Source organism: Camelus bactrianus, chromosome 17, assembly GCF_048773025.1.
Source record: "Camelus bactrianus isolate YW-2024 breed Bactrian camel chromosome 17, ASM4877302v1, whole genome shotgun sequence".
In the NCBI taxonomy this organism is placed as follows: domain Eukaryota; kingdom Metazoa; phylum Chordata; class Mammalia; order Artiodactyla; family Camelidae; genus Camelus; species Camelus bactrianus.
Genome location: NC_133555.1, coordinates 968,347 through 977,131, shown reverse-complemented (window position 1 = coordinate 977,131; position 8,785 = coordinate 968,347). Strand labels below are relative to the sequence as shown.

The 8,785-nt window shown below is 61.0% G+C and overlaps 1 protein-coding gene across 6 annotated transcripts in view; it reads left to right on the top strand.

Annotated features, from left to right (window-relative positions):
- MGLL (monoglyceride lipase) overlaps nucleotides 1-3,711 on the top strand; it is a 190,103-nt gene extending 186,392 nt beyond the window's left edge. For 5 of the 6 annotated variants that reach the window (XM_074344197.1, XM_074344196.1, XM_045521807.2 and 2 more), the window contains 2 exons: nucleotides 420-635; nucleotides 1,229-3,711. In XM_074344197.1, coding sequence (XP_074200298.1) covers nucleotides 420-635; nucleotides 1,229-1,354 — 342 coding nt within the window. In that variant the 3' untranslated portion in view covers nucleotides 1,355-3,711. The remainder of the gene's footprint in view (nucleotides 1-419; nucleotides 636-1,228) is intronic. The other variant, XM_074344198.1, reaches the window with a different exon arrangement.
- Nucleotides 3,712-8,785: the final 5,074 nt, after the last annotated feature.

Sequence of the window (8,785 nt, the reverse complement as noted above, 5' to 3'; positions counted from 1 at the left end):
CAGGCCTGCCCCAGCTCCACTCGTCCCAAAGCTCATGGGGTGTGTCTTGCCCAAGTGCCTTCCCGCCTGGTCCCTCACCCTCTTCATCCAGGCGACACTGGGTCGGGGGCAGGGGGGCTGACTTGGAGAAAACAGATCCACTCGGACTAACACCAGAACGCCTGCAGAGCTATTCCTGCATGAAATCATCAGAGTGAACAAGTGATGCTGCTTGTGTGAAAACACACAAGCGGGTACTGACAGGGCCTCCAGCACACACGAGAGCAGGGGCGTCCAGGACAGAGCTGGGGCAGACGCACGGGGGATGTGGCGCAGTCGGGCTCTCTGGGCCTGCTGGCTCCCGTGCCCCCGCCCCAGACCCGGTGCTGGGACCAGCTCTGCGGGCTCAGCGGAGCTGAGGGAGGCCTCTCCCCCTGCAGGTGGACCTCTACAACACGGACCCCCTCATCTGCCGGGCGGGGCTCAAAGTGTGCTTTGGCATCCAGCTGCTCAACGCCGTGTCGCGGGTGGAGCGGGCCCTCCCCAAGCTGACCCTGCCCTTCCTGCTGCTGCAGGGCTCTGCCGACCGCCTGTGCGACAGCAGAGGGGCCTACCTGCTCATGGAGTCCGCCAAGAGCCAGGACAAGACGCTTAAGGTGAGCCGCTGTCCCTTCCCTGGGGTGGGGGGAGATGGCGCTCCTTGGGGACATCTGCCCAGACCCTGCAGGCCACCCCAGGAGAGATGTCTCGGGATGGGGCCAGCCTGGCCCCGCTGGGAGGTGGGTGCCAGGAACACCGGGCCTCTGTTCATTCTGAGGCGGCACAAAGCTTTAGCTGGTTGCTCTCGGGAGGAGCAGGACAGAAAGGAGCCGCCAGAGGGCGCCAGGCAGCAGAGCTCTCCCAGGGAGTGCCTGCTCCTTGGTCTGTCCACTGGCCTGCGGGGCGCCCGCCCCTTCCCGTGGGCATCCTGCACTCCGAGGAGGTGAAGCCGGGTGTGGACATCACCCTTCCAGTGTAGGCGCAGGCGGGCCGGGCTGGAGGGAGGGAACAGTGACTTCAGAGAGGACGTGCTGGAGCATGTTGGGACAGGCTAGGTTATTGGAAGCACCACCCGAACACACGGCGTTGGCCCATAAGGAAGGGGTCCTCGGGGCCGGGGAGAGGGTCTTGGGGGCTCGTCCTCTGCCCCAGCCGCCTCGCCTCCACCTGTCACTTGCTGCAGCCGTGATTTCCTGTCTCCCAACTGCAGATTTACGAAGGTGCCTACCACGTCCTCCACAAAGAGCTTCCTGAAGTAACCAACTCTGTCTTCCGTGAGATAAACACGTGGGTCTCTCAAAGGACAGTGGTGGCGGGAACAGGGTCCCCACCCTGAATGTCCTGGCCGGCCGGCGGGCCACGGCCTGGGAAGCGGGCAGAGAACGGGCAGGAGCTGGCTTCTCAGATGTAGCTTGCCAACAAACAAAACAAATTGGAGGACTCCCTAGCACAATTAAAAAAAAAAGTCTTGTCGCCTGCCAGGCTGTCCACCACTGGGTCTGCCTTCAGGGGTGGACACTGTGCAAAAGCAGATAAGGTCACAGCATCTTCCAGACAGAGACTGTGCTGGAAGGCCCTGGACAGCAGAGCCCTGCCCGGCCTCTCCCGCCCCACAGGGCTCCCAGGACTCTGGTGTCCTGGACGCCCACACCGGCTGCAATAACAACTGGGGGCCCTCACCCCCACCCCACACTGGGGCCCCTCTCTGGCCGAGAGATGCCGGGTGGCATCTAGTCCCCGGGCTGATTCACCTGCCCTCCAAGGCCCAGAAATGCCTGCCTGTCCTCAGAATATATCTCCACCCACAACCGTGTCACTCCTTGTTCGCGGGGGCTGTGAGTGGTTTTGGGCAGGTGGGGCTTGGCCCAGAAGGAGGCGTCCGTGGGGAGCCTTGCTCCCTTTCCGTGTGCGCAGCGCGTCAGCACAGCCTCTCCTCGCTGACTGGTGTTACCTGACAGCCTGAGAGGACGGTGTGTGGAAGAGAATGGCTGACATAATGTCAATTCCAAAGCAGAGACTGGTGGGTGGGAACGAGGGGCGTGAAGGTTGATGCCTGGGCTCCGTGCAGCCCCCCTGGTCCCGCCTGCCCGGCCAGCCAGCCTAGAAGCCTCCTACCTCTGGCGGCGAGGAGGTCCCCATGCAGAGACCCTGACCACGCTGCAGGCTTGAGGCTGTGACTGGAGGGGCCGCCCAGCGGCCTGTCTCTCGGTGCCAAGCCCATCCACCCCAGGCCCTCACTTGCGCCAGCAATAATTTGGGTCCCTGCCCCCGCGGGGTACTTCCACTTTCAGATGGGATGTGCGGTTACCTCATGAGGCCCCGACTGCAGACATGACCATGGGTGGGGGTCCCAAGGCCACGGGCCCTCTGACAGGTGCCCACACAACCTTCCGGGGCTGGTTCTGGGTCCACCCAGGGCCCTGCCCACACGTGTGGAGCCAGAGCTGGTCACTGTAAGCGTTCGCGTTCTGCTGCCCTGCCCCTCGGGAGGGGACAGGCCCGGTCCTCACAGAGAGGGGCTTCATTGCCCCATCTTCCTTCCCTGACTTCTCTTGGGAGCAGAAGATCATGGACAAGGTGCACGGAGGAGCCGGGCCTGCTGCTCCCCGGGCAGCCTTGGGGGTGTTTCTGCTCCTTGGCTGACCAACAGCAGAAACTCCACCGCAAACCGAGACCCAGGCCTGGGGTCCTCGCCCAGCTATGAGCTGTGACAGGCAGGTCACACAGAGCCCCACACCTCCCGCCCGCCTCCCCAGGAGCATGTGACGGCTCAGCCGTCTCCCAAGTTCAGTGTCAGGCACGTGGTCTGACCAGGAATCTTTCGATGCATGAATTTATTTATATGAAAGTTCTTACAGAGGCACCTTCAGTTGCATTTACAGATCTCGTTAAAGAATTGCCCATGATTAAAAGAAAAAAGTTATTTGAAACCGAGACTGTTTCCTAACCGGGAGAGGACACAGCAGGTGGCCGTGCTGGGAGGACGTCCCGTGTCCCAGGAGTGCGTGTGGCGGGGTCTGGGGGTCAGGACAGGGCTGCGTGCTTCCTTTCCCCGCAGTGCCGAGTGAGTCTAGAACCCAGCTCATCTGGCGGGCCACCTAGAGCGCCTCAGCCGCTGTCACAGTGCTGCAGGGGGTGGGCTTGGAGGATGCGAGGTCACAATGGCCTGGCCTCCAGGTGAGAGCAGGACAGAGGCCAGGGAGGTGCCCTGGACATGAAGCAGATCCAAACGCCACCTAGGGGGATGGACGCAGTATTGGGGACTTGGCCCAAGCACACGTGAACGCAGCGCCATCCGAAACTCAGAGGCCATGTGGGCCACACGGAAACCGGTTTCATAGCTGAAAATCTTCCTAGGACAAGGGGCCACCAGGGCCTGTGGCTTTGCAGGGAGGGAGTGGGCATGCAGCAGACACCCCAGCTTCCCCCACAGCTCTGGGGCCCTGGGGCTCACAGAAGGAGCTGTGAAGGACGTTCTGGAAACCACTGCAGGGCCCCACACACCCTTTTCCCCACTGACCGCTCACACACACCCGTTAGGATCACAAGGATTCTCCAGGCGATTTACTGGTTTTGTCGTCACTGCAGCTCAGCCACACCCCACCTGTATGCTGTTAGCGCGTTACCAGTTTAGAACTATTAAAGGACCGGTGTACACCATAGCTAACCCTAATAAACCAGATGTTTTCTGACTGTTGTCTACCTGTCTGTCGGATCCAACTACAGTGTTTCCTGCGGACAGACTGGCCGGCGCCTGGTGAGGCCACAGTGGGGGTCTGGGCCCGGCCGGGCACGCGATGTAGCCGTGTGTGTGGACATGATCGTCTCTCCATGGGGCAGACCCATGGCGGTGGCTTTCTCCTCCAGTCTCTGGACTGAGGGCTCCCTGCCTTCACTCCCCTTCCTTCCTCGTCCGCTGGCCCCACATGCCAGCTTCTTAGTGGAGCCTTTCCAACCACCCTGTCTAGCATCCTCCGCCCCAGGCCGCCGCCTCCTACAGCACAGTCACTGCCATCTGATGTGACGGTGTTCCGTGGACCCTGGGTAGCTGTGTCCCCACCAGAACTGAGCTGCAGGAGGGGGATCCTCACATCGGACTTCTGGTTTCCAGGGTCTCCCGTGATGAGAAGGGATGGGGGCCACGCTCTCTGGGCCAGGCTTGGGCTTGGCACTGGGGTTGAGGGTGCAGGGTCCGTGTCATGGCCCTGGTGCCCTTGCCCAGGGTCACACCTAGGAGGGCCCCCTTGGGCTTTGTTCTCTGCTGCCACCGACTTGAAATTCTCAGTTACTCCGTGCATCTGTTCCCCTCCGGAGCCCGGGTCCTCTGTACGACCGTGACCCAGAACTCTCCCCCGGGTGCGCTCCCTGTCTCCCTTGGCTTCGTTCTCCTTCTGGGACGTTACCTTCTTCCTTCGTCTGGAACACGTCCCTCTGCCGCCTCGTTTTATCTCAGTTGCTGGTTGCGTTTCACGTACGTGGTGGGCTAGTTGTGTGTCGACCTTGAGGGGCGACCTCTGTGGGAGGCGTGTCCCCGCCGCGCACTCCCCTCGCGTCACCCCAGCTCTGCGCTCTAGGCCCCCCAGGAGGGCTGCGTGGGTCCCTCTGGTGGGATGGGGGCTGCGAGCGCTCGGGGAGGCGTGGCTGGCCCCCAGCCGGGTTGGGGGCCAGGCCCTGCCTCGTGCGGACAGTGCGGGCTGTGTTTAGCGGGGCCTGGTCACCAGGGGCGGTCGCGGAGTCCTAGGGGCCGGGCTGGCTCGCCGGCGGGTGGAGTCGGGGTCCCGAGGACTCCGGGGCTGCCCCCCACCACTGGCAGGGGAAGCCAGGCCCGGGGTTAGGGCCGGACCGCTGGCAGGCGGAGCCGGTCCCTGGAGGCTGACTGCAGGGCCCAGGGGTGCAGAGCTCGGTTCAGGTCGTGGGGGGCGGGGGTGGTTCCTGACAGTGGGCGGTGGGGTCCCTGGTGTCCCGCCGGTCGTGCAGGCCGCTAGCGGGCAGGGCCGGGGCCAGCGGGTCCCAGCGGGTCCCAGGCAGGGTCCGCCGGCGGGGCGGGTTGTGTTGTCTGGCGTCTGGCGCCTGCCGCCTGGTGGGTGAGGCTGGTCTGGCGGCGCGTGCGGGCTTCCCGGCGGGAGGGGCGGGGCCTGCGCGCCGGGGGGGCGGGGCGGGCCGCGTCGTGGGGGGCGGGCTCGGGGGCTCCCCAGGCGGCCTGTCTGCGGTCGTCCCCGCCCAGGTAGCGCGGCCTGCAGGCTGAGGGGCAGGTGTCGGCGCCCACGAGCCGGAGGGAGGGTCCCGGCTGGCGCCCCGCCCCGCACAGCGTCCACGCGGAGAAGCCGCGCCCGAGGGTGACAGCCGCCAGCGTCCAGGCCCCCAGTGAGACGCCCCCAGTCCAGCAGCAGGTAGGCCCCCCCTCCCGGCTCCTGCCCGGGCCCGGCGCGCGTGGGGTCTGGTGAGGCCCTCGGAGAGTGGGGTCTCTGCTTCCCCCGGGCGTGGGGGCCCCGAGGTCCAGCCCCGCTGGCCTTCGAAGCCGCGCGCTCTGGGGCCGGTCTTGGGCGCCGGGCCCCGGGTGGGCCGCCCGGCATGGGGCTGGGAGCCCGCACCCCTGCGGGGAGCCCGCGCAACGCGGGGCTTGTGCCGGGGCCGTGGGGCCGGGCGGTCTCGCGAGGCCGCCCCCGTGCTGGTTCCCTCTTGTCTCTGGTTGTGGGAGGCCCCTTCTGGTGGGTGCCGGTCCTTCCCCTCGGAGGTGGGTCGAAGGTGGTCGCGGTTCGGCGGCGCTGGTGGGTGGGGGCGGGGGCGCAGGGCCCTGCTCCGCCATCTTGGCGGCTCTCAGTGTAGACGCAGAATTCCGCCTCTGCCGTACATGCTCGCGCAGATCATTGAACTGACAGCCTCGTTGACGTTTTTGTGTAACTGAGGACATTTTATGAGGGGATGCGACACTGGTATTGTGTGACTGACAACCCTGAGGTGACTTCTGCTGAAATGCCTAGTCACTCTGGAACGTGTCAGTGGGATGGCCACAGCTGGCCTGGCCCCCGTGCAGAGGCCCCAGGCAGCGTGAAGAACTGAAGGACGGCCCAGCACCCGGGCCTGCGTGTGCCTCTCATACCCTGAGCCCTGTTGGGGGAACTGTGGGCAGTGTCCTTCCTGCCTCTTGTGAGCATCATGGGCCGCAGATGTCATGTGCCAGGCGCCGTGCAGCCTTGGGGCTGCCCCCAGAATCCTGGCGGATAGCGGTGGGATGAGAAGAAAGACATGGAGTGCCGGGTGGGCCCAGCGGGGGAGAGGGGAGGTGAGCAGGAGGGAGCACACGTCTGAGGGGGCTCAGGGCAAGACATGGGGGGAAGCGCATGCTGGTCCCAGAAATGGGACTTTGAGGAACGGAGGGCACCCCCAGTAGCTGACAGCCATCCTGGGATAGTGTGTGCAGGGACCCGGGCCTTGGCTGGAGGGGCTCTGGAGCAGGGCAGCTGCCCCGGGTTGTGGGGGCGGGACACAGCTGAGACCAAGTGGAGGCTGGCAGGGAGGGGCAGCCACGCCTTCCTCTCCTCCCACCGCCTCTCTCACTGCCCTGCAGTCTTGAGTGTGAGGTTCCAGACCGGGACCGAGGTGGCTCCTCCTGCCACCACATCCTCATTCCAGCCCACAGGAGTGAGGAAAGGAGAGGGGCGGGGTGCGTCTTTCAAGGACTAAATCAGAGACCTCATCTACCATTTTTCCTGGCACCTAGACCTGGTGTCTCGGTCACAGCTAAATACAAGGGAGCTGGGGCACGAGCCAGGCGCCACGGTAAAGGGGGGGCTCAGGCAGGTGTGTGCCTGAGGCTCACAAGGAGGGGGGCCCAGGCTCAGTACCCGCCCAGAAGGCGCCAGCAGTGAGAGAGCTGGGGGCGAGGCAGGGCTCCCCCAGGGCCGAGGCTGCAGGACGGGCACTGACCAGTGGCTACTGCGGAGGCTGGGTGACGAGCACCCCGCGGCCTGAGGAATAAGGGAGTCGGTCTTAGGACTCACAGGTAAGGAGGGGCCGTGCCGTGTGCTCAGAACCGCTCATGTGACATCTTCCAGGTCACGGTGAGGTTCCCGTGGGCTGAGCCCCGCCTGCTGCGGCCTCCTCGTGCCCCATTTGACTGCCACACCCGCGTGGGTGGTGCTGCTCTGTTTAGATGGATGAGGACGCCAGGGCTTCGAGTGGCTCCAGGCCGGGTCCCCGGGCCCAGGTGCAGGGAACCCACTGGCCTCTCAGACCTGAGAGAGCTGCCCAGCTCCAGGCCTTCAGGAGTCCCTGCCTGAAGCTGCAGTTCAGACTTTCCCCAAAGTGAGAAATCTTTATGCTTTCAAGACGTCTGCTCCAGGAACTAAGGCACTGCCCCTAAACCTTGTGCGACCACTCCTAACTTCGTGGGTTTTTTTCCAATGGAAGTACAGTCAGTTACAGTGTGTCCCTCTGGCATGCAGCAGTGTCCCAGTCACGAGATACACACATAAATACATTTTCATGCTTTTTCATTAACAGTTAATACAAGATATTGAATATAGTTCCCTGTGCTGTACTAAAGAAATTTTTAAAATGTATTTTTATATATAGTGGCTAACATTTGCAAATCTCCAACTCCCAAATTGATCCCTTTCCACCCCCTTTCCCCCGGTAACCCTAAGATTGTTTACGATGTCTGTGAGTCTTTTTCTATTTTGTAGGTGAGTTCATAGTGTCATTTTTCCTTTCCTTTAGATTCCACATGAGTGATGTCGTATGGTATTTTTCTTTCTGGCTGACTTCACTTGGAATGACGATCTCTAGGTCCATCCATGTTGCTGAAAATGGCATTATTTTACTCTTTTATGGCTGAGTGGTATTCCATTGTATAAATGTACCACAGCTTCTTTATCCAGTCTGCTGATAGACACTTAGGCTGTTTCCGTAATCTTGGCTATTGTGTATAGTGCTGCTGTGAACATTGGAGTGCAGGTGTCTTTTTAGAGTTAAGGTTCCCTCTGGATATATGCCCAGGAGTGGGATTACTGGGTCACATGGCAAGTCTATTTTTAGTTTTTTGAGGAATCTCCATACTGTTTTCCACAGTGGCTCCCCCAAACTGCATTCCCACCAGCAGTGTGGGAGGATTCCCTTTTAATCCACAGCCTCCCCAGCATTTGTCATGTGTGGACTTTTGAATGATGGCCATTCTGGCTGGTGTGAGGTGATAATTTATTGTAGTTTTGATGTGCACTTTTCTGATAATTAGTGATACTGAGCATTTTTTCATGTGACTATTGGCCATTTGTGTGTCTCCGCTGGAGAATTGCTTGTTTATGTCGTCTGCCCATTTTTGGATTGGACTGCTTTTTGTTGTTAAGTTGTATGAACTGTTTATATGTTCTGGAAATTAAGCCTTTGTCAGTCACATCATTTGCAAAAATTTTCTCCCATTCCATAGGTTGTCGTTATATTTATGGTTTCCTTTGCTGTGCAAGTTTGTAAGTTTAATTGGGTCCCATTTGTTAATTTTTGCTTTTATTTCTATTACTTGGGTAGACTGCTCTAGGAGAACATCGCTAACTTTGTGATGGCATCCTAACCACCCTCTTGGGTTTCAGTTCCTGCTGCAGTGAGACAGGGCATTGAAGGCTGTGTAGGAGTTTTCCAGGTAGAGGAAAGAATATCTGCAAAGCCTTCATTCCTTTTTTTGGGGCAGGTGGGAAGGATATTGTAGGACAGGTGGAAAAGTTTGTATTTTGGGGCTAGGACTAGGGTGAGCCAAGTGTGGTGCTCACCTCAG